Source organism: Eretmochelys imbricata, chromosome 1 (genome assembly GCF_965152235.1).
Source record: "Eretmochelys imbricata isolate rEreImb1 chromosome 1, rEreImb1.hap1, whole genome shotgun sequence".
Taxonomy (NCBI): Eukaryota; Metazoa; Chordata; order Testudines; family Cheloniidae; genus Eretmochelys; species Eretmochelys imbricata.
This window is the reverse complement of record NC_135572.1, coordinates 137,998,711-138,025,124: the sequence shown is the minus strand read 5'-3', so window position 1 is coordinate 138,025,124 and position 26,414 is coordinate 137,998,711. Positions and strand designations below refer to the sequence as shown.

The window sequence follows — 26,414 nt, the reverse complement described above, 5'->3', positions numbered from 1 at the left end:
TCTGGCTGCACACCAAGTGAATGAGGAGGTGTTTTGTTAAATCCGCACACAGGTACTCAAGTTACTCTGAAACTGCTGCCGGTACCAAGTTCCAGTCTGCTGCGAAGTCTGCTTGACTTGCACACACGGAGTCTGCTTAATAGATTACTTGCATAACTAGGATTTTCATCAGGGAGGATGGAATTTGAACTCTCAAGACCAACTGTGAAGTGAAATAACAGAAATTTGACTGCCCAGTGTGCAATGGATGGTGCAGGAGCAAAGGGAAATGCCAGTAAATACCAGGGAATGGAAGGACAGTCACATGCAACTTCTCTATCAAATCCACTGATGAGTGGTAAGTAATATAACTGTATCTATCCAAACAATCTTCCAGATAGTCTTCTGGTGTTGATGGAAGGGCCATGGATGGTATATATGCAGAGCTTCAGAATTGTATTCTCCCAGAAGGCTTGTTTACGTACAGTTTGTAGGCAGACATCCGTGTACGTTATTGCATTTTAAATGGTATTGATTATGCACTATTAGTGCTTTCTGACAGTAAAAACCAAGCTTTATTTTTAAGCACTTCACAAATATTAGGAATCTGAGCAAAGTAAAATAAGCATTACAATCTGAGCTGGACATAACTGAAAAAGAAGTTGCAACGTGGGCATGTTTGGTTTGCATTATTGCCAGCTGAACACTCAGTGTTAGCTCAGCGAAAAAAGTTCCTCTTTTGTTTTTAAAGATAGACTAAAGAATCTTTGCTCGTGGCATTACAGATATTTGTGGATTATTCTCAAAAGGCCAGGCTGTGAACCCCTTTCTGTCACTGATGAGTAGTTACTCACACAAGTTGCCCCATTCTGTTCACCACTCTGCGTAAGAGGCTTGCAGTCTGGCCCAAAGTGTTTGAAATACAAACAATCTCTTTTCACATACAGCTTGGTTAGCGGTGTTTCACTTGGCTTTCGGGGAGGCTTTCAGTTCATGGCTAGTGTGCTGGGGGAGGAAAAATGAAGGTAACATGCAGTAACATTGTAGTATTCCTCTTTCTTTCATGAGAGCTCTGGAAATCTTCCATTTGTTACTAAACTAAAAAAGAATGATGCAGTTAGAATATGAGGAGAACTACAAGGCCAGCTGCAGCGCAGAAGTGACCAAGGTGTCTGTACTGCTGTCTAGGTTGATTTTGGTTTTTGTGGGGGTGGTGGAATAGTGATAACAATAAAATCCCAAATGAGTCTGGATTTGAGATGGATTCTTCCTAAATGGATGACAGGTTTCCAGCATCTAGAATGAAGGAGGAAAGTCTGTGTTTGTACAGAGCCTAGCACAATGGGAGCCTGGTTCAAGACTAGGGCTCACAAGCACTATGGTAATATAAATAATAAATAATCATACGATGAAGCAAAGGGTAGTGGCACTAATTTAAGGATTCAAAATAATATTTAGACAAGAATTTTCAATGAGGCCTAAGAAATTAGACACCCAGCTCCCATTGAAAGTCAGTGCGGCCCAGGCTCAAGGGATGAATACCCACATAACCCATGGCAGACCCCCAGCGGTCCGGGGAACTCCACATTGGGAACCACTGCCACAGCCTAAATACACTAGTATGCAACACAGGGAAACTGCGAACACTTAGACTAAGCACACACCTCCAGATTGTGATGGCATAATTACGCACTTTCACTCTTGTGGTTACTCTGTTGCCACCTGAATCCTTGTGAATGTATACAATAGCCATGTAGTTCACACAGCTGTCTGTAATATGTGTATTTGCATTATACTGCTGTCAGGATAAGCTTGGGACACAAGGTGTAGGTAACAATAAAAGATCAGAGTCTAACTCAGAAAAATTTGTTTCTCAATCCAAAATTTGTAAATGATCTGTAAACATATCTCTGCTGAAGCTCATGCAGACTTTGTGATGGCATTGGTTTCAAAATGGGAAAATTGAAAGGTTTTTGAAGAGACTGAATATAATACAAGCGGTAACCCTACGAGGAATGAATATGCGATGTTGCCAAGAGAGCTTGAAGAGGCTATACTGTAGGGTTAAGACTGACCCAGAAGAGTAGAAGAAGTGTGAGGTTTAAGCCCTTAGATTAGTGACATCCTCATCCCAAAATGTTTCACTAGAAAAACACCAGTACCTGAGCTGATACTAGTAGTATTTCTGCTCTTCAGTTTTTAGTTGTTCCTTACTGCTGATTCAGGTTTTCTCATGTGGGTGCTCAGAACAGCATGCCTGACAATCATTGACCCCACACTGAAAAATGTGAGACTATATTATCCATACACCCAACAAATAAAAACCACTTCCATGACGTCTACAGCAAAGGAGCAGAGACAGCTATCCCCATTATTCTGACAACTTGACTATTTCCTTACTCTTTAGATGATCCCACATTCCAGCCTGGAAAACCACCATATATTGTTCATGGGTAAATGTGATTTAATAAACAGTATTCTACAGACATTGCTTTTAAAGCAAAATCCATAGAATTATGAATAGCATATTGCCCTTTATCAATCAATGTAGCATGGCTTGGGCCCACTGTGGCACTATCCATATGGGGACAGATCTTTAGCTGGTGTACGGTGCTGTAGTTTCAGTGAAGCCAATGGAACTTTGCCGACTTGCTTGTGAAAAGAAGTGAGACGCTACCAAATTAAAAAAAGAATATAATTTTCTCTAGAAGTACCACAAAATGGGTTATTCAGAAAGACTTACTGCACAAATGTCGGCACTCCATGCACGGACTACCACCAGGAAGGGTGCATTGAGGGCATGTCATTCCTCCCATTTGGCCCATTGACTCCTCTAGATTCCACAGATCTAAGTAATCTTTTTTTTTTTTTTTTAACAGAGGAGTGAATTTTTGTGCCCCTTTGAATTCATGATCTTTGTCTGCCTTCCAGTCTTTCTCTCCTCTACTGAGCTGATTTCAGCATGCTCTTTTTCAGCGACATAACAGGAGATAAAGAAGTATTCACCTCTGGGAAAAATACACTGGCCCACCTGTTTGTCCGTCTGTGATAAGAACCCCTATTGTAAGGGCTTTATTCCATCTTCAGCAGTTAGTTCAGACTTGTCTGCCAACATGCTGTACCAGGTACCAGTAAAGATATTTCACTCTGGCCTCAAACCTGCTTTCAGCGGTTCACGTTGGGATAACAATCAGAGTTCCATTGGAATTGCTCCATCCTTTCTCTTAGCCCCAGGATGACAACCCCTTTAGAACAAGTATTGTTGAATTGTTATCCCAAGAGAGTTGCAGAGCCTGGACTATGCACACCAAATTCCTTTCAATTTACTTTGTTTGAATAATATAGTAAGCCTCGCAGATTGGACTATTGTTATCAGATGTGTGCGACTATTACCTTTTTGAATTGCCACTTGGTAAACTGCCCAGAGGCTTCAAGTCTGGGAAAATGTGAAATGCCTTAAAATGTGCCTCATTTTTGTTCCTTTAATAACTCATTGTTTCAGACAGAAAAAAAGCCAAATTCATCTAGGATATCCCGACACCACCATCCCCAAAATATTACCATTCATGATTTACCTGCTACAGAACTTTATAAATCACAGACATTACACTAGTATATGTCCAAAATTGCCATCACATGTCTTTGTCTTGTGTCGACGTAATATCTTTCAGTTGTTGTAATTGAAAATAAAAGAGGAGTAATCCAGCAGCTTTGGTCCTAGCTACCTAAGTCAGTGGAGGTATCTAACTAGCAGTTCATGGCTTAAAAGGCAGTGGCTGCAAGCAAGGCATTTTCTGTGTCAGGTCCAGGACTCTCAAACATATTTGTTTCCTCTCTTGGTCCACCAGAGCTGAGGTTTGTTGACCTTATGTGCTTGCTGAAGATCTCTGTTATTCTCTCGAAAGGGTAAAGGATTTTTGGTAGCTTATTTGATGGGGGACTCTTCATGGTTAAATGTTTCATTTCACGTATGTGATACTGATTGAATAGTGTGGTCAGATGGTTCATGCCACAAAGCCTTTTGTGTTAAGGATATCGATATTTTTGCTGTTATTTCAGTATTTGTAGAGGTGCCTAATGCTAAGAGAATTAATGTTAAATAAATTAATAGATTCAGCAACCAGAGAAATTAAACATAACAGTCCATAAACATAAATGTGAGTATTCTTTCACATATTTGTGTGGATCTACCAAGTCCAGGGATGGATGGCAAGTCTTATGAAATACATCCAATTGCTCTTTTGCCTGACAAATCCCAAATAAATCTTTCTCTCTCTTTAAAAAAAATAACTTGCCAATTCCTGTATCAAATTGTAACCATAACAATTTCCCCAGTATAAAAGACTCTTACAGATCCTATCACAGCCATTCATGCTGACAAATTTCTGAGTAAATTTTTTCCATCAAAACCTTCCAAATGTCAGTGCATTTGCAGACTGTGACATGTCTAGTATCAAATTTTAAATACCTAGACTCCCTGGAACCAGTAGTTCAAATCCTAGCATGACATAGGACTTCATCTTTTAAAGGTAGATAAACTGACTTCCATCTATTTTACTGTATTTAGGCCTTTCAGACAAGATCTTAAAACCCAAGGATGTGTTCGCTTATGTGGACATGAATGATCTCAGAGCAGTTCTCACAGTAGTAGGGATATCTCCTCATGTCCTTGGATGAAATTTCACTCCTCACACCCACTACAGCTATGCAGTGTGCTGGTTCCTGGATTGTTGCTAAAAGTTGTTTCCATTTCAGTGTTTTGCTTTAGGCCTGAAATCATGCAAGGGAATCTGGGGGAGTGCAACACTTGCACCTGCTTCGGATCCTGTTTACTTCAGTTATCATTTGCAGAGCCCTTTGAAAGTCTGGGGCTATGTTTTTGCTTGTTTTTAAAGTGGCTGAGACAGGATAGAATTTAGTGAGCTGATGTTATGGTGGTTCAGTGTTGCTCCAGAGGAGCAAATCAGTAAAAAATTGGGTGGTTCTTGCCTTTTGGGAGAGCCCACTCTCTTCAAATCCCTCCTTAAAACTCAACTTTCCCCAGGAAGCCCACCAATGCTAATCTAAAGCACTTTGACCTTCCCATTAAGTGTTAAAAATAAGCAAACAACATGCTAAGATAGATCCTTCCTCCTGGTCTCCCCTGTACAGTTTGTATCTAATTTTGTGGCTTTAATGGTACAGAGTGTAGTCGGAAGAGAGCCTGAGACATAAGGCCTGGTATGAGGCAGGACCTGCTTACAGAATTTGGCAAGAACTGGGCTGATATTGCAGAAATACACATTTCTAAGAAGCAGTAAGCACAGAGTACTTACGCAAACACATTTTGATATTAAGTGGTACCAAAACATTCTGATATTAGGATTGTACAAAAACATTTCCCAAGGGCAACAGGAACACACTGATTCCTTTTAAAAGATAAGGTTAGGATGACAGTATGTAATAGAGATGTTTTGATTGAACCAACATGTACAAAGTGATGGGTAATAACTAGGGCTGTCAAGCAATTAAAAAAATTAATTGTGATTAATCGCACTGTTAAACAATAATAGAGTACCATTTATTTAAATATTTTGGATGTTTTCTACATTTTCAAATATATTGATTTCAATTACAACACAGAATACAAAGTGTACAGTGCTCACTTTATATTTATTTTTGATTACAAAAAGTTGCATTTCAAAAAACAGAAGAAATAGTATATTTCAATTCACCTAATACAAATCCTGTAGTGCAATTTCTTTAAAATGAAAGTTGAACTTACAAATGTAGAATTATGTAGAAAAAAAAACCTGCATTCAAAAATAAAACGATGTAAAACTTTAGAACCTTTAAGTCCACTCATTCCTACTTCAGCCAATCGCTCAGACAAACTAGTTTGGTTACAATTTGCAGGAGATAATGCTGCCCACATCTTGTTTACAATTCACCTGAAAGTGAGAACAGGTATTCGCATGTCACTGTTGTAGCTGGCCTTGCAAGATATTTACGTGCCAGATGCGCTAAAGATTCATATGTCCCTTCATGCTGCAACCACCATTCCAGGGGACATGTGTCCATGCTGATGACGGGTTCTGCTCGATAACAATCCAAAGCAGAGCGGACCGACGCATGTTCATTTTCATCATCTGAGTCAGATGCCACCAGCCCAAGGTTGATTTTCTTTTTTGGTCATTCGGGTTCTGTAGTTTCCACATCGGAATGTTGCTCTTTTAAGACATCTGCAAGCATTCTCCACACCTCGTCACTCTCAGATTTTGGAAGGCACTTCAGATTCTTAAACCTTGGGTCGAGTGCTCTATCTATCATTAGAAATCTCACATTGGTACCTTCTTTTCATTTTGTCAAATCTGCTATGAAAGTGTTCTTAAAACAAACATGTGCTGGGTCATCATCTGAGCCTGGTATAACATGAAATATATGGCAGAATGCAGGTAAAACAGAACAGGAGACATACAATTCTCCCCCAAGGAGTTCGGTCCCAAATTTAATTAACGCATTTATTTTTTTAACAATCATCATCAGCATGGAAGCATGTCCTCTGGAATGGTGGCTGAAACATACAGGGGCATACGAATGTTTAGCATATCTGGCACGTGACATTGTAAATAAGAAGCAGTCAGCATTATCTCCTGTAAATGTAAACAAACTTGTTTGTCTTAGCAATTGGCTGAGCAAGAAGTAGGACTGAGTAGACTTGCAGGCTTTAAAGTTTTACATTGTTTTGTTTTTGAGTGCAGTTATGTAACAAAAAAAAATCGACATTTGTAAGTTATACTTGCACAATAAAGAGATTGCACTACAGTATTGGATGAGGTGAATTGAAAAATACTATTTCTTTTATCATTTTACAGTGCAAATATTTGTAATAAAAATAATAATATAAAGTAAGCACTGTACACTCTGTATTCTGTGTTGTAATAGAAATCAATATATTTGAAAATGAAGAAAAACATCCAAAAATATTTAATAAATTTTAGTTGGTATTCTATTGTTTAACAGTGCGATTAATCACGATACATTTTTTAATCGCAGTTAATTTTTTTGAGTTCATCGTGTGAGTTAACTGCGATTAATCAACAGCTCTAGTAATCGCTAGCCACATCAGGGAGCAGTAACTATGTCAAAGGTAGCACGTAACTTGTCTGTACTAGGGTATAAAGATGTCTTTTAGAGGGAGTTTATTTGTTCCGCGGCGTGGGGAATGGAAAGTCCCACCATTCACTGAGTTGTGTCCATTGTCTCGGGCATACATGTCTTCGGGCTTGTCTACCCTGGCAATTAACAGCGCTGCGACTTTCTTGCTTGGGGGTGTAAAAAAACACCCCCCTGAGTGCAGCAAGTTGCAGCGCGATAAAGCCCCAGTGTCAACAGTGCCCCAGTGCTGCGCCGCAACCACACAAGACACTTTAAAGTGCTGCCATGGCAGTGCTGCTGCTGCAGTGCTTTAGCGTTGCCAGTGTAGACTAGCCCTTAGTATCCCCACAGAGCAGTGGTGGGCAACCTGCAGGCCGTGGGCCGCATGCAGCCCGTCAGGGTAATCGCTGGCGAGACGCCAGACAGTTTGTTTACATTTGCGTGGCCACCCGCAACTCCCACTGGCCGGGGTTCGCCGTTCCCGGCCAATGGCTGCTGCTTCCCGCAGCTCCCATTGGCCAGGAACAGCGAACTGCGGCCACCGGGACCGCGGGCGGCCGTGAAAATGTAAACAAACTGTCTAGCAGCCCGCCAGCGGATTACCCTGACGGGCTGTATGCGGCCCACGGCCTGCAGGTTGCCCACCACTGCCATAGAGTCTGCCAGGTGCTATTACCGTGCACTGTCAACAATAAACCTGTCCTCGTGCCTTTGTATCTTAACGGATCTTGTGGTCATTGGGCAGTTCACTTGAGCTGTCTGTGCAGAGCTGGGACGGCACACAGGAAGAACACACGCACGCAGCCAAACATCTAACCACGCAGAGCACACAGCAGATGCTTAATTCCTTCTGTGATTACAATAATACTGGCCACCAAAACTTGAGGTACAAAGTCAATGGGTAACACAATTACCCCTGGGTATTTTGGCACCAACCACGATCAACTGTTGTTAGTTCTAGCCCATCTCTGGCTATTAGTAAATAATTTAGCAGCTGCAACCTTTTCAGAATATCTTCCTTTTAAAATTGGTAAAATATTCTGAGCTTGAAAAAACCCCAAAGGCATTATAAACAATTCAGAGCTAGTGGCAGGCTAAATAAGAACAAGACTGTGCTGTGTAAATTACTCTTTTGTCCTCCAATGGGAACTTAGTTGATTAGTGCTTGTTTAAAACACTATTTGCATTCTCATAAAATGTACCTTGCTTTTTCCTCCCTCCAAATGAGTGAAGGCTGGCAGCTCAGGGAATAAACCACCTTGACCAGAACCATTGCTACTGCTGACTGCAGCAGCAACTCAAGCAATGTATCTGGAAATCCGATAATACTTAGGAATCGCATGAGAAGGAAGCAGATTTACTACATTTCCGGCAGTCACCCAGTTTAGATAAAGTCAGGCGATGAAATAGTCCATGAAATTCTTGACCCTTCTCTTCTCCTTCTGCAGATTTTGTTTCAGACTGGTCTCCCTTACATGATGCCTCTATCCACGGGCATTTGCTTGCCCTGAAGAAACTCATCACTCAGGTATCGTTTTACTGGGGAGATGAACATTCTGCTGCTTTGCTCATTGGTCCCATTGTTGAATGCAGGCTGGATTTTATATTGTAAGGTATCTGAGATTAGTACAGTGAACTCCCCTTGTGATGGATGGTTTTATGATAGCTAACTTATTATCTATTCAAAGCCATATAAATGAAAGCCTGGATTCTGCAAGCAATTATGAATGTGCTTAACTCTTGCACAAGTATTCCCACTGAAGTCCCCAGGACTACTCATATACTTCAAGTTAAGCACATGTGTTAGTGTTTGCAGGATTAGGGCCTAACTGAGCTATATCCTTCTCTCCTGTTGAGACACCGGTTGGAGGAGAGCAGTTATTGGGGAAATGCCCTGTGTTTGATCTTGCAGATCTCATGAGACTCTGTCATAGTTGAAGGATTTGTGGTAGAGCTAAATAAAATATTTGTAATGCAAGGTTTGCTTTTCCATCAAAACTCGCTCCTGAAATCACGGAGGTTTCCGGAAAACAACTTGATAAAATTCCAGAATTTCTTGACAAAATTGCAAATAAGATATTTGCAAAAATCAAAAGGTCACTTTTATTTGAGAACTCACAATTCTAAATCTTGATGGAAAAGGTCACATGGCACAGTGGGTGATGTAAAAGGCTGGAAGCCAAGATCATTCAAAGACATTTAAAATACGTAAAGCACTATATAAGTGGTAAGCATCACTGTTATTGCCTCCAATAATAATTTCTGTTATTTTACAAGGGGAGCAGTGTAAACCTCATTACAGCAGATCATGTGTCTCCTCTCCATGAAGCTTGCTTAGGGGGCCATCCTGCTTGTGCTAGTGTCCTATTAAAACATGGGGCTCAAGTAAGTATAACACAGATGTTTAGAAGCATATCTATGAAACTCAGTTTTCCCTGCAGGGTAATAATTGGTTTAATGAACGATGAGAAGAAAACCATAGGATTGCATGTTGAGATGTCTACAGTGTGTTATGTAGGAAGAATTGTGTGATGTGAAGGAATGTACCACAATGAGTTAAACAATAAAAAGACCAGTTGTATTTTTAAAAACGTCTATTTCAAGCTCCTGATATTGTAAGCTGTGTGAAAAGAATGAACCCTGCTAGAGTTTTCTGAACCAAATTCTAATATCAATTAAAGCCCATTTACACTGCTCTGGTGGTGTAAAGGAGCGTAATGTGGGTGTAAATACCATTTACATTTTAAGGCCCCTTTACACTTTTGGAGGAATGTAAGTATAACTAAGATCCTGGGTCTTTTCGATTTTTTTATGTAATTATTTTGGCTGAACCAATATAGTGAATAGCCATTCCAAAAAGCCCAGTGAGATTTAATTTATAATAAAATATGCTTTGATAAAATATTAAATATAAAATTTGATACTGTGCATGTACCCGGTGCCTAGCTTAACTCTAAGCATATTGCCACTTTTTACATAAAACACACTTTTTTAATAAAGCAACAAAAAAGTACAGATTTAAGCAGCCCCTGCCATTATTATTATTTATATTTTGGTTTCATAGATTCATAGATTCTAAGGTCAGAAGGGAGCATTGTGATCATCTAGTCTCATGTAACACAGGTCACAGAACTTCCCTAAACAAATTCCTGGAGTGTATCTTTTAAGAAAAAACATCCAATGTTGATTTAAAAATTGCCAGTGATGGAAAATCCACCATAACCCTGGATAAATTGTCTCAGTAGTTAATTACAAGGGCCCTACCGAATTCACGGTCATGAAAAACATGCTATGGACTGTGAAATCTGGTCTTTTGTGTGCTTTTACCCTATACAATACAGATTTCATGGGGGAGACCAGTGTTTCTCAAATTCGGGGTTCTGATCCAAAAGGGAGTTGCAGGGCGATCTCAAGGTTATTTTAGGGCTGCCTTCAGAGCTGGGTGGCTGGAGAGCAGGGGCTGGTGGCTGGGTGCCCAACCCTGAAGGCAGCGCCCCACCAGCAGCAGCGCTGAAGTAAGGGTGGCGATACCATCCCATGCCACCTTACTTCTGTGCTGTTGCTGGTTCTGCCTTCGGTCCCTTCCCTACTCCACAGCATCCAGGTGTCTGGTCTGCAGGCGACGCTCTCCAGCTGTCCAGCTCTGAAGGCACCACCGCCACCAGCAACAGCAGAGAAGTAAGGGTAGCAGTACCACAACCCCCCCTCCAATAACCTTACGACCCCCCACAACTCCTTTTAGGGTCAGGACCTCTACAATTACAACATCATGAACTTTCAGATTTAAATAGCTGAAATAATGAAATTTATGATTTTTAAAATCCTATGACCATGAAATTGAGCAAAATGGACTGTGAATTGGTAGGGCCCTATTAATCACCCTCAGGGTTAAAAATATACTTTATATCCAGTCTGAATTTGTCAAGCTTCAACTTCCAGCCATTGGATTGTGTTATAGCTTTCTCTGGTAGGCTGACAAACCCATTATCCAATATTTGTTCCTCATGTAGGTACTTACAGATGGTAATCAAGTTACCCCTTAGCCTTCTCTTGGTTAAGCTAAATAGATTGAGCTTCTTGAGTATAGTCTTGGTTCTAGGCACTTACCAAACATATAGAAAGAGACAGTCCTATCCCAAAGAGTTTATAATCCTGCAAAAACGTATGTACACGCTTAACTTTATACACGTGATTAGTCCCACTGATGTTAGCAGGACAAATCACATGCATATATGCACCACAGGTGTAAATATGCAGGATCAGTGCCTAAAAAAAAGCAAGAAGCACATAAAAAATGGAGAGGAATGGAGACAATATACAAGCAAAGTGTCCAGAGTGGTGATGTGTGCAAGTCTCATAGCATTTCTGTTTTTTTTCCCCCAAAAGTATTGACTTTTCAGTGAAAAATTTAAAACTGAATATTTTTGTTGGAAAACCAAAAATGTTAATGCACAAACGTCACCACAGTATCTACCTCCTGGGAGTTCTAGGTCAGGTGCCTCATGCCCACCTTCTCCTCGATGGGCTGGGCTCCCTGGTCGGACTACATTTCCCATGATGCACCATGGTCTCCTCTCTTGCTAAAGCACCATGGTACATCATGGAAGCCCCTACCATGGTGCATCATGGGAGATGTGGTCCAGCTGGAGAATCTGGCCCATACAGGGCAATGGGGGCATGATGATCCCAGAAAACTCCCATGAGCACCATGGTAGTATTTCTGACTCAAATAGTTTTTGGGTTTGGGGAAAAAAGTGTGGTTTTCCAATGAAAAGTTGATTATTTTCAACAGAAAGTAGACACCTTTTGCAAAAAAAAAATGTTTTTAATTGAATACTCTCAATATTGCATAGAAAAAACAGTTTTGATGAAAATATTCATCCAGCCCTAGTTAAAATATTCCTGGATCATAACTGTTTTTAAAGAAACTACTTGCCTGTTGTTTTTCCTTCAGGTGAATGGAGTTACTATTGATTGGCACACTCCTTTGTTCAATGCCTGTGTCAGTGGCAACGTGGCCTGTTTGAATCTATTATTACAGCATGGAGCCACCCCACATGCACCATGTGACCTGGCTTCCCCTATCCATGAAGCTGCTAAGAGAGGTAGGTTACTCAGTCAAGAGTCGGAATTACTTTTCCTTTTACCAGCACCTTGCAGCTGAAGCTACTGAGAGAAAGGAAAGATCGGTCGGTATATTGAATTCATGTAAAATACAAATATATCATTGATAGAACTCTGATTCTTGTCCTCAGTGCTGATATCACAGTTTCTACCTTCCTGTCTTCATCCGTGACACCTGCTCCTGGGTCCCTAATCAGCTCCTGAGGTCCTGGGTATATGAGGTGACCTCTCTTAACTTTGTCTACCACAGAATCTGGCTCGCAAGCCCTCACACCAACTTGCACTGCTGCGAGGGATCCTTTAACCCAGTGGTTCTCAACTCTGGTCCACCGCTTGTCCAGGGAAAGCCCCTGGCGGGCCAGCCGGTTTGTTTAACTGCCACGTCTGCAGGTTCGGCTGATTGCGGCTCCCACTGGCCACGGTTCGCTGCTCCAGGCCAGTGGGGGCTGCAGAAAGCGATGTGGGCCGAGGGACATGCTGGCCTCCCTTCCTGCAGCCCCCATTGGCGTGGAGCGCAGAACTGCAGCCAATGGGAGCTGCGATCGGCCGAACCTGCGAACGCGGCAGGTAAACAAACTGGCCCGGCGCACCAGGGTCTTTCACTGAACAAACAGTGGACCAGAGTTGAGAACCACTGATCTAACCCAAACATTGCCCTTGGGTCTCCCACAGCTTAACTACTGTCATTTGGGTGGAGGAAAGGGTGCAGGTGTTTCCTTATCTGGTACTTATCTCTCCTTGGTCCCCCAAATGATGCTGTTCGTTGGAGGGGAAAGTATCCCACCAAGAGTGTTGCTCTGTGTTGACATCTACCATAGCTTAACAAAACAATTTTAACAGGTTGAACTTGAACTCCTCACCTCCTAAATTAACAAACTTGTCCACCATAAGGAGAATTCTGTGAAGAGAGAATTACTGTGAATTTTCTGAAAGCACTGGAAATCAATACAAATTTTCACAGACACTTCCATTCCCTAGTAAGCACTTCATGAAGCAAGGACTTGTATTTCTACTACTGTTCTAGTCTTATGGACAAGAAGACTGCTTTAGTGCTTTGATGGTGAACAAATGCCAGCTACTACTTTCCATTAAGTATTGAGAATGGATAATGATCTCACATTAGCTAGCAAAAGGCATACTGAAATGAGACCCCTATAAAAAGCAAAATATTTCAGCTAATAAATGAGATACAAGAACCTAGGAAGCAACTGGGCTGCCTTGCAAGGACCTTCCCTGATTTGGCTTAGCTGTTCCTGTTTTTCAGTGCAGACATTACCCAACAAATAAAATGCATTCCTTTGAAGATGTCATGGCATAATTTGGTCATGTGTGTAATGTAAACTCCCCCCACCCCCTTACATGGTAATATTCCTAATGGCTATTGTTCCCTTGACCAGACTAGAGAGAGAAAGAGAAAACGAGGATTCCAATCTCTTGAAAAGAGACTGGGGAAGAAGGGGCCATTACAGACAGGAAATCAAAAATGGCAGAAATGACTGGATGAGCACCTTTGAGACCATTATTGTCTGTGAGTTGTCACCTGCTGCTTCTCTTCTCCATCCCACCAAAATGATTCATTATGGGATGGGTGGAGAAAAGCATTTTGAATGTAGCAAAATCCTGGGGTCCAGGGAGAGACAAAAATGGAAATCTAAAATCTCTTGCCAAATCAATGGAGCTTTACTGATCTACACTGGGGAGGGGAGGGGGGAGAGTTATCTGGGCCACAAAATGAGGATTGTTCAGAAACCCCTTATTTTTATTATTTGACCTTTCTTTATCCTTTCAAAGGACATATTGAATGTGTCGAATCCCTCACATCCAATGGAGTAAATATCGACCTCAACATCAAACACCTGGGTACTCCACTGTATGTGGCTTGTGAGAATGAGCAGGTAGCCTGTGCAAAGAAGTTACTTGAATCAGGTAAAAAAAAAAAAAAAGTAAAATGATGTTCTTTTATTTTCTGTAACATCTCTTTATACTCTGTCCTCATCCCAGGCTTAGGGGTGCTCACACACTGGAATTCTGAAACATGTGAAGCGGGTGGGTAGCTCTGGGTACCCCATTCGGAACGTTAAGTTGACTAGAAGGGATGTGGCCGCACAACTCCCACTGAACCTACATGCACCTCCTGCAGGGGGCCAGACTGCACTGAGCCCTGCATTCTTGGATCCTTTATACACCAGTGCAAGGGCTGGACACAAACATGGTCATCCATTCAGCAGGATGCTGAAGTATGTGCCTCACTCGTAGCACGAGTGGTCCCGCTCAGGTCTATGGGACTCCTCATGTGTGTAAAGTTAGGCACATGCCTAAGTACCCTACTGAACTGTGCAATCGCATCATGCAAACACTGGAAGACCGGAGCACCACCCACAGTGCTAGCAACTCCACAGGTGGTGGGAAAGGGGATGTGGGGACTGAGAGTGGAGCTATGTCCCTTCCCTACTCCACAGCATCCAGGTGTCTGGGCTGTGGCCCGTAAGAGGGTACAGCAGGTACCACAGCTGTTTGTGGCCCCCCAGAGCAGAGGCACAGCCTGAGGCAGAGTGTCTCAGGGAGCTTTCATTGATTCACGGAACCCCATCATCCCATCCCAAAACAGGCAGTGGTTTAAAGTCATAATCGAGCCCCTAACTATTAAAATCCATCTCTAGGAGTGTAGTGGGAACCTCCATTGCTGCAGGTTGGTCAGACTCCTAGGCGGTAGCAAAGGAAATGGGATGTTCCAGCCATGACTTTTATTTTATTAATGTGATCATATTCTTGGTCCTACTTTATTTTCAGGAGCAAGTGCAAATGGTGGCAAAGATCTGGATTCTCCTCTCCATGCGGCTGCCCGGAATTCCAACGCTGACCTGGTGCACTTGCTCATTGACTTTGGAGCTGACGTGCGTGCTAAGAATGCAGAAGGCAAAAGGCCAGTGGAGCTGGTTCCACCAAGCAGCACTTTAACGCAAATATTTGTGCAGAGAGAAGGTGTCCTTTAATATTTGTTTTATTCAAAATCATAACCCATAGGTGACTGAAAAAAGGGCACATTATTTACTATGCTGCACTTCATGTTCTATATCATGGAGCAAAACTGAAAATAACTGGGCTCAGTTCTGCCCTCAGATATTTGGACACAATTTCCATTAGCATCAGCGTATTAATTTATGAAATATTATTCATTATTATTATTATTATTGTTTTAAAAGACTTTATGGAGAGTCCAGCCTCGGCAAAAAGGAATTTCCAGTCACTACAAATGCTGTAGAGTTTTATTTGGATCCCATGCACCTGTGGCCCCCAGAGCTTTTCCTGAGAGTCCAGGGCATCAGTGAACAGACTTGAAGATTGTAATGTGTCACAGAAATGAGCTTAGGAGACATATTAAGCAGAAGAACTTAATCAACTGGGAACTTTCCTCTTTTTGACTATCAGTGTTCTTGGGACTGGCCCTAAATCCACTGAAGTCAATTGGAAACTTTTCATTTTCATTTACTTTAGTGGGTTCTGGGTCATTCCTGGGTTGCGTTAAGCTAGTGATTCTCCTCGGAGCATATTAACAAATTTGCAAAGGATAGAAAGTAACCTCAAATCATCCAGTGAGAGTTGAGCCTGATTACCAGAGAGCAGAAATGTACCCACTGAGTTTAAATAATGTAATTTTTGTGGTACAAGTCCAGCAAATGCCGGGAAATTCTGTGTTAAAGTACAGTTGGGAAGCTTTTAATTCATGCAGTATAAAAATGGTAAATGGACTGTAACCATGATCTAATTCCTTGCCTTTTGCTTTATATTTGTGGGTCAAAACCTTAAGAAGTAGCAAAATGTGTCTGAAAATTAATTTCTCTGTTAGCTTTTTTGAAAAAGGTTGTAAAATACATCCCAAGAGGTGGTACAATAAGTATATATGGTATGTGTTTATTAAGGTCCTATATTATGTCCTGCAGAGTCCAGCCCTTCTTCCAATATTTAGGTTTGATTCTTATTTAAACTTTTTTAAAAGCAGCTATTATTTACCTGTAAATCAAAATGGTTCCAAGTCCATTTTGTTTTATTGGGTATATTATATTCAAGAATTCTGGGGAAAAATCCTAATTGTTTGCCAGGGAAATGTGAACAATGCCTCTGGTCAATAGAGTTACATTCCTATAATATATTCATTTAGAATACATTAGCCCTCTGTGGAGAAAGAAGTGGTTCAGGACTATTTAGAAAAGCTGGATGAGCACAAGTCCATGGGGTGGGATGCACTCCATCTGAGAGTGCTAAAAGAGTTGGCGGATGTGATTGCAGAGCCATTGGCCGTTATCTTTGAAAACTCATGGAGATCGGGGGAGGTCCCGGACGACTGGAAAAAGGCTAATGTAGTGCCCATCTTTAAAAAAGGGAAGGAGGAGGATCCGGGGAACTACAGGCCAGTCAGCCTCACCTCAGTCCCTGGAAAAATCATGGAGCAGGTCCTCAAGGAATCAATTCTGAAGCACTTAGAGGAGAGGAAAGTGATAAGGAACAGTCAGCATGGATTCACCAAGGGCAAGTCATGCCTGACTAATCTAATTGCCTTCTATGACGAGATAACTGGCTCTGTGGATGAGGAGAAAGCAATGGACGTGTTATTCCTTGACTTTAGGAAAGCTTTTGACACGGTCTCCCAGCGTATTCTTGCCAGCAAATTAAAGAAGTATGGGCTGGATGAATGGACTATAAGGTGGATAGAACGCTGGCTAGATTGTCGGGCTCAACGGGTAGTGATCAATGGCTCCATGTCCAGTTGTCAGCCGGTATCAAGTGGAGTGCCCCAAGGGTCGGTCCTGGGGCCGGTTTTGTTGATCTGGAGGATGGCGTGGATTGCACCCTCAGCAAGTTTGCAGGGGACACTAAACTGGGAGGAGAGGTAGATACGCTGGAGGGAAGGGATAGGATCCAGAGGGACCTAGACAAATTAGAGGATTGGGCCAAAAGAAATCTGATGAGGTTCAACAAGGACAAGTGCAAAGTCCTGCACTTAAGACAGAAGAATCCCATGCACCGCTACAGACTAGGGACCGAATGGTTAGGCAGCTGTTCTGCAGAAAAGGACCTAGGGGTTACAGTGGACGAGAAGCTGGATATGAGTCAACAGTGTGCCCTTGTTGCCAAGAAGGCCAATGGCATTTTGGGATGTATAAGTAGGAGCATTGCCAGCAGATCGAGGGACGTGATCGTTCCCCTCTATTGGACATTGGTGAGGCCTCATCTGGAGTACTGTGTCCAGTTTTGGGCCCCACACTAGAAGAAGGATGTGGAAAAATTGGAAAGAGTCCAGTGGAGGGCAACAAAAATGATTAGGGGACCGGAACACATGACTTATGAGGAGAGACTGAGGGAACTGGGGTTGTTTAGTCTGCGGAAGAGAAGAATGAGGGGGGATTTGATAGATGCTTTCAACTACCTGAAAGGGGGTTCCAAAGAGGATGGATGTAGACTGTTCTCAGTGGTAGCAGATGACAGAATGAGGAGTAATGGTCTCAAGTTGCAGTGGGGGAGGTTTAGGTTGTATATTAGGAAAAACTTTTTCACTAGGAGGGTGGTGAAGCACTGGAATGCATTACCTAGGGAGGTGGTGGAATCTCCTTCCTTAGAAGTTTTTAAGGTCAGGCTTGACAAAGGCCTGGCTGGGATGATTTAGTTGGGGATTGGTCCTGCTTGAGCAGGGGGTTGGACTAGATGACCTCCTGAGGTCGCTTCCAACCCTGAGATTGTATGATTCTAATTTCCTATGGAGGCAGTAAACAGCAGTTAGTATCATTATGTTAAACAAGATACTGCTGGTATAATCCACCACTATATTACTCCAGTTTTATGCCAATGTGACTCTGTTGAGATCAGTGGAGTTACACCAGTGTAAAACTGGAATAATACAGTGATAAATCAGGCCCTGTGTGTGTAGTCAGTAATCTTATGAAAACCATCACATGGTGATGCATGGCAGAGATATTTGGTCTTTCAACACTGTATGTTACAGAACTCAAATCCTCTTTCTATTAGTCTTCTGACTCGTATCACATGTGTTTATCTGAGATAAAAGAATATGTCATGCATGCCTAGGGAGAAGCCACAGAACCACATGTAACATTGGAAGGACTGAGTAGAGAGGGCTGGACAATAATTAAAGTTTCTAAGGCAATTTCTGCTTTTACAGTCATTGAAGCTTGCACTCATAAAATTATGGAGAACATTTTGCTACTGAGTAGTGCTTCCCAAATGTTGTTCAAAATTCCTTTTTCTGAGTAAGTTCCAGGTTTGCTAGCAGCTGGTTTCTAAATTGTCTGGTCTGAAGCAATTGAAAACAGATGTGAAAATATACAGCCTCTTGTTTAACGTTCAAGTTCCCTTCCTGTAGTGTTACTTCCTTTTGCTTTCATTCAGATTCATTCTGTGAGCATGGTGATCTCTGGTACAGGCAGCAGATGAGCTGTAGTATTTCTCACACTCCTGGGCAGCCTCCATTATTCCAGTAGACTCACTTGCTAATCAGAATTGGTCTCCATTCTGTTTTCTTTTCCTCCATCTGGTAAATGCTTGGAAGGCTCTACCTACAAATGTGCAGGAAATGGTAGCATCTAGGGGTTTCTGCTTCAGTAGACTATTGGCCAAAGTACCAGCCTACAGTCACCCATATGAACAGTTACAGAATGTTGTTGCCCCAATGTAATGTTTCGCTGCATATGTTTTCTGTCTGAATGATACAGACAGTTTTGCGTGTGTTCCGGATAACTCACTAAATTAACAAATAAAACACCGCCGCATTGAATTACCTTGAATACAAGAATTACCGTACATTTTTTGGTTATTTTTCAGGAGAGTGAAATTGATTTTTTTTTTTAAACTTTTCTCTTTTTCAGTGAAACATTTCTGCTTTTATGGGAGTGTTTTTAAACTTTTAAGAAGTTCTCAAAGAGACATTTACTTATGCCGGAGCAAAATAAAATGGACAAAACAGAACGCACGATGTAATATTGCAATGGTCACTCCTGTTCCCATTGATGTCAACAGCAATTTCAAAAGATGAGCCTGGGAGTTTAAATTCATAACTTTTCTAACACTAAAAATCATGGACTGAACAGAGACACTGGATTTATGGCTTATTACAGCAACCTGTAACTCGCTAACTCCCTCTTTTTGTCCTATGACTGAAGGGGTTTTGATGGGCCACTCTATCTTGATTGGTCCCTTAAAATATGTGCTAATGACTTTTATCTTTTCCACCTTGCATTTAGCTGTGATGCTCTGAGTACATTTCCCAGACCTGAAAAATTCTTGTTTCTGTCATCAACAGAAGTTGGTCCAGTAAAAGATATTACCTCACCCACCTTGTTTGTCTAATTGCAGTTCTGCCAGTTTCAGTCGGAGCAGACCTGGATTCGCCACTTCATAGATATTTAGGTCAGAAAGGACCATTATGATCATCTAGTCTGACCTCCTGCACAACGCAGGCCACAGAATTTCACCCACCACTCCTACAAAAAAACCTCACACCTATATCTGTGCTACTGAAGTCCTCAAATCGTAGTTTAAAGACTTCAAGGAGCAGAGAATCCTCCAGCAAGTGACCCGTGCCCATGCTACAGAGGAAGGCGAAAAACCTCCAGGGCCTCTTCCAATCTGCCCTGGAGGAAAATTCCTTCCCGACCCCAAATATGGCGATCAGCTAAACCCTGAGCATATGGGCAAGATTCATCAGCCAGATCCTACAGAAAATTCTTTCCCGGGTAACTCGGATCTTACCCCATCTAATAGCCCATCACAGGCCATTGGGCCTATTTACCATGAATATTTAATTACCAAAACCATGTTATCCCATCATACCATCTCCTCCATAAACTTATCGAGTTTAATCTTAAAGCCAGATAGATCTTTTGCCCCCACTGCTTCCCTTAGAAGGCTATTCCAAAACTTCACTCCTCTGATGGTTAAAAATCTTCATCTAATTTCTAGTCTAAATTTCCTAGTGGCCAGTTTATATCCATTTGTTCTTGTGTCCACATTGGTACTGAGCTTAAATAATTCCTCTCCCTCTCCGGTATTTATACCTCTGATATATTTATAGAGAGCAATCATATCTCCCCTCAACCTTCTTTTAGTTAGGCTAAACAAGCCAAGCTCCCTGAGTCTCCTTTCATAAGACAAGTTTTCCATTCCTCGGATCATCCTAGTAGCCCTTCTCTGTACCTGTTCCAGTTTGAATTCATCCTTCTTAAACATGGGAGACCAGAACTGCACACAGTATTCCAGGTGAGGTCTCACCAGTGCCTTGTATAACGGTACTAAAACCTCCTTATCCCTACTGGAAATACCTCTCCTGATGCATCCCAAGACCACATTAGCTTTTTTCACAGCCATATCACATTGGCGGCTCATAGTCATCCTATGATCAACCAATATTCCAAGGTCCTTTTCCTCCTCCGTTACTTCTAATTGATGCGTCCCTATCTTATAACTAAAATTCTTGTTGTTAATCCCTAAATGCATGACCCTACACTTCTCACTATTAAATTTCATCCTATTACTCCAGTTTACAAGGTTATCCAGATCCTCCTGTAGGGTATCCCTGTCCTTCTCTAAATTAGCAATACCTCCCAGCTTTGTATGATCCGCAAACTTTATTAGCACACTCCCACTTTTTGTGCTCAGGTCAGTAATAAAAAGATTGGTCCCAAAACCGATCCTTGAGGAAGTCCACTGGTAACCTCCCTCCAGCCTGACAGTTCACCTTTCAGTAGGACCCGTTGTAGTCTCCCCTTTAACCAATTCCTTATCTACCTTTCAATTTTCCTATTGATCCCCATCTTATCCAATTTAACTAATAATTCCCCATGTGGCACGATATCAAATGCCTTACTAAAATCTAGGTAAATTAGATCCACTGCGTTTCCCTTGCACCATACATTGTCTTTTAAACTTGTGTAACGTGTGTGTAAAATGCTGCTGTTCTGACTTGGAACAGTCTTGCATTCTCTGTGCACAGTTGCAAATGGCAGCATAAGATGCAAAGCAGTGGCGAATGAAGCCCTGTATATTTACCAGGTTCATTAATTCATGTCTCATTAATACTGCATGTTGACAGTGTTCTTTATACAACCGTTTGATCAGTAAAATGGTCTTTAAGAGAACTGAGCCAGCTGTGAAGAACTGCTGAAAAAGTGGTAGCTGGAGTGTGGAGGGACACTGAAAAAACAGCTGCTTTTTCAAGCTGTTACCCAAAAGCAGGACCAGCTGCTTCCATAGTACCTTCCACTCCCTTACTCACAGCTACTGCCAACACAGCTTCTCTGGTGACCACAAATGCCCTTATCTTCTAGCTTCTTTTAGAAAATCTTAACTGGGACTGACTTTTAGCTGATATCGTCTCTGCCTCCCTGATCCCATTTCATTGATTCCCTCTTGCTTTCTAAAATGCCTCATAAAGCTCATCTCTTTCTTCTTACACTGCTTAAACCCATCCCAATCCCGCCTTCCCCCATTAGTGCATCCTGCTTGTCTGCTCTCCTTATCTACTCTGACAGTAACTTTTCTGTTGCTGTAACTGCTGTGTATGATGAGATAGCTGTACAAATGACATGTTATATGATCCAACTGCTCTGTATTTAAATACGTCATAATAACTACCTCTTAACAAGAAGGGTAAGCCCTCCATTAAGCACGTTATTCTGTTACATTTAAATAAAAGAGATAGATTCTTTACTAGGGCTTGCATTATCAGCATGAGACTATTTAATCTTGAAGGTTTAAATAAGGGATTATATATTGCGACTCTTGCTATGTGTTTATCACAGTTATACTGTTATGAATACTTCTGCAGAAACCAGTGGGCCGCAAACTTGAATCTCACTCAAGGGAAAGGATTTTGAAGGAAGCATTAATCATCTCTTATTTTCAAGCAACATAAAGACATTTGTCTTATAGCTTGTAGGAAAATAATACAGCTACTAATCATACCTGTATAAGGATTAAGAATGACTGTGTTTGGTTCTAAGACAACACATTTACCTTTCAGAGTAGCAGCCGTGTTAGTCTGTATCCGCAAAAAGAACAGGAGTCCTTGTGGCACCTTAGAGACTAACACATTTATCTGAGCATAAACTTTCGTGAGCTACAGCTCACTTCATCGCATTCACCTTGTGGGCTTGACTTACCACTGCCTTGCCTCTTGTATGGTCATTTACACCTGGGCAACATGGGGATAAATTGCTTCTACTGGGGTAAGTCAGAGGAGATTTCTCATTTGATAGTGTTTAGCGCCTGTTTTTGCACTAGAGTAAATGACTGCACCAGGAGCATAGCAATGGGGAATCGGTCCCTGTGTGCTGTTTTCAGTATTCAGCTACAAAATCTATTTATAAATTACAATCTTTCTCAGAGCCGGCACTAGGCATAAGCAGACTAAGCAATTGCTTGAGGTCCTGAGCTGCTCACGGGGCCCCCTGTTTGCTTTTTTAATATGTGTTGTGTCTGGGGGCCCCCCCAAAAAATATTCCAGCGTAGGGCCCCCAGTGGGCTAACACCACCTCTGATCCCCCTTAAAAAACTATCTACCTGCTCCAAACACCTTATGACTAAAATGATTTGGTAAAGAATTTCTAGTGAGTTGAGCTTTTAGGAGCCTGCGGGAGCTGAGAGCTTGGGAATGTTGCCCTTAAGTAAAGCTGGTCTAGCCTGTACTACACAAAAGCTGGCCTTGTTACATATCTACAGTTTCAGTTCTGTGACAACTGATCTTGGGGCAATAAAATCACATGTTATAACTTGTCTTGTGGCATCTTTCTCCAGGGCCCCTGTCCTTGATGCAGTTGTGCCGCCTGTGCATTAGGAAGTGCTTCGGACACAAACAACATCATAAAATAACTGGACTTCTGCTCCCGGATGAGCTGAAACATTTTCTTCTCCACATTTAAACATTTTGTATTCAAACCCATACCAGTAAAAATAAGGCGAGGTTTACCATTGTGTTGCCAACTCTTGCAATTTTACTGTGAGTCTTCTGGCATTTGATGTTTCTTTGAAAGCTCCAGATGCTGGAGTCATGTGCTTAGATGAGAATCTCAATTTTCGTTAAAAAAGAAGTAATTTTCTAGCTCTCATGGCTGTGGAGAAAAGCTTGATAATGTGACCCAGCTCAGAAACCAGAAAGCAAGTAACATGAGGACGAAATTTGTCATTTTTGTAAAGAAAATCTCATGATTCTTTGAGGCCTGATTTTTGAATGCTTGGGGTTGGCCATACTGCACCAAGTACATGTACTAGTGCAGTACAAACATCATCTCAGATTTAATAAATAAGAAGGATGACTGAAGTCTTGCTTTAAGCAGCAGCCACCTAGGATGCCCATGTTGGCCATAAAAGATGTTTCACGGTCTCGTTGCCCTTTATGTGTAAGGAAACGGAGCCAATTCCAACCCTGAAAAGCAAGTAGGGAGATCTGGCGTGGGAAAACTAGTTAATCATTTGGAGCAGACAATTCAACTCTTTTAAAGATGATCAAAGAATTTGCTGAAAGTTTCTTCCTTAGAATTCAAAGAAAAGTAAAGGAAAGACAGTGAATGTCAATTATTTTATTGAGTTAGGTTATTTCTGCTCTTCATGTTTTAAACATGAAAATATTAACTAGTTCTTAAAGAATATTCTGTGTTTTCAGAATACCCAACAGTGCATATAGATGAGCACCAGCCAACAGCAATCTATTCACATGGGCATCTGAAACTGTTAGGGGTTTACATTATTGTCATTACAGCATAGAGATCATTGTTGAGGGTAGCTTCCTGCAGTGGGGAAATAGTAGGAAAATTATTTTTGATCAGCCATTAAAAACACTTATTCACTGATGTGTTTTGAGACTTAATGGCCTCCTATCTCAGTATCATTTCTCCCTTAAGGATACATTTTTCAAGGACACAGGTTACCACATGTTGGCAGGGAGGAAATGTTCTTCGCTTTATGGTTTGAATGAAAGGTGAAATTTCCTAAGGATTTATCAGCAGGTCATCAAAAAGGACAGGTTCATTTTTTTTTCCTCCAGAGAAAGTTACCAAAGAGTTCATTCGAAGGGTGAAATAAAAATCTTTCTTGGAAAACATTCTACCTCTTTCTTAACATTTCCCACATGAGAGAGAATAGAAACAACTATCTTTAGTGTAGAATAATATAGTAAATAATGAAAACATATAAATAGTAGAAAAGTCCATCCCATATAAATACTTTGAAAACTCTAGTTCTTTCCAGCTTTCGAAACTAAAAATAAAATTAGAACAATAGTAATCTGCCCCACCCCCATTTTTTCCCCCTAGTTTAATTTGGACGTTGGTCAACCAGACACAAAGGTTTAAATTCTGTCTCCACTGAAGTCAATGGCAAAACTCCTGTTGACATCAGTGGAGCTGGATTTCATCCAACAAGACTCAATTTTAGATTTATTCACAAATACTCTACAAGTTCTTTGAGCTCTGAGTATGCTCTTTTGGGTAGAAATAATGATTATAGTGTATTTTAGCTATTCTCTCTCTCTCTGCAGGTAGCTCTCTGCATTGACTCTCTGTTCAAAGAATGTTTGAGTCTGAATAGAGATGGATTTGAAGCAAAACCCCAGAACTGCACACTCTGAATTTGGGAAAGTCTGGATCAGGATCTCAGTACAAACATTCTAGCTCAGTCTCATCTCTAATTCTGAATCATGGTGCTTTTATACAGTACTTAAGCATTAATATACCAGGTGCATATACTTCTGGGATATCTTCATACTGTCCGTCTCAAAATAATACACAGGTAGACCCGAATGCTACAATTCAGTAAATAACACTTTCAAAAATAATTTTCTCCTTTTCCAATTGCCAAGACCTCACTAGGATTGTGTTTCCCAAGCAGAAGCTGACTGCATTACTAACATGCAGAGTGTACGAAAATGGTTTGCATTCAGTGCTGGTGATATCATTAACTTCTGCAGGAGGAAATACAGAGTCCTTAGCATGTAAAAGAAGGACACACAGCTTTTCAAATAGAGCATCTTGTTTAAAACTTTTCCAATATACCTGTATGGTTTACACAGTTGCCAAACATGGGAACTTTAATAGGATGTCCAAATTTCACAACTGTATGCTCATACTTGGTTCTTTGGTATGTAAAATGAGCATTTACATCCCTACTTGGCATACAGATGTGGGCTATAGATACCCTGCTTAAAGGCTTGATCCCATGACTATTAAGTTAACAAGACTACTTCCATGGATTTCAGTGAGCATTGGATCATGCTGTAAATACCCACATTTGAAAACTAAATATTCAGCTGTCCACATTTTAGGATCAGCAACAGTAAGTAATTTTTTCTCAACAGCTTTGCCAAATACTTTTAAAATTCTGATTTTGTGACCTCAATCAGTGTGTTTGTAGGGCTAAGCTAATATCCTGAGCTGCTTAATCATATCAGGTGGTGAGGGCTGGTTTTTGAGATCTGTTTACCTTTTGAAGATTTAATAGCTTGGCTATGTTTACCTGAATCTTTTTATCTTGTATAACTAGGATGAATTCCCTATGCTCATTTTCCATCATCTCAATATATTTACGTATTTATTTATTTTTAAATCATTCGTGATTGAAACTGATGGATTACAGTTTTATGCACAGATATCTTTGAAGCTATAAGGTAAACTTAATGAAATCTGGAGCTATTTCCAAACTTGAAATCATGCCAAGTGCCACTCAGTGTTTGAAAGACTGTCCTGAATATATTTTTGTAGATTCTAGGCTGTCATTTTGTTAAAGGATTCTATTTCAGCAATTTTTAACAAGGCTATTCAACCACTATTGTACATGATGTTTGCTCAAAATATATTGTGTATATTCTAAGTTTGGTTTTCATTTTTTAATTAGTGTACCGATTTTGCATTATGTTTTAATATTCTGGAGTCCTAGGTTGAGGTCTAATACTCTGGCTTGTAACAGGGAGTTAACAATGTTATTAATAGTATACAGACTCTCATCATAAGGTGGAATCCTGTCTGAGTCTGGGACTCTTGTAACCACAGTACTTTCCCTTTAAAATGTCTGAAGAATGCTGTGATAAGAGCTGAAGCAGCTGTTTGTCCCCTGAACCCATGTGGGAGCTGGGTCTCTTGAAGATTTCAGTTGTTCCTACACCATTTACATTAAAT

At 41.1% G+C, this 26,414-nt stretch overlaps 1 protein-coding gene across 3 annotated transcripts; it reads left to right on the top strand.

Annotated features, from left to right (window-relative positions):
- ASB9 (ankyrin repeat and SOCS box containing 9) lies at positions 1-26,414 on the top strand. 3 transcript variants are annotated; one of them, XM_077816036.1, is made up of 7 exons: positions 1-337; positions 8,565-8,644; positions 9,394-9,501; positions 12,071-12,221; positions 14,032-14,166; positions 15,031-15,222; positions 24,782-26,414. In XM_077816036.1, exons 1-7 carry the CDS (start codon positions 244-246, stop codon positions 24,796-24,798), a joined length of 777 nt encoding a protein of 258 aa, XP_077672162.1. In that variant the 5' UTR covers positions 1-243; the 3' UTR covers positions 24,799-26,414. The 3 variants fall into 3 exon arrangements, with proteins under 3 accessions (XP_077672162.1, XP_077672154.1, XP_077672170.1); XM_077816028.1 differs by having other exon boundaries at positions 23,044-26,414; XM_077816044.1 differs by lacking the exon at positions 9,394-9,501 and having other exon boundaries at positions 23,044-26,414.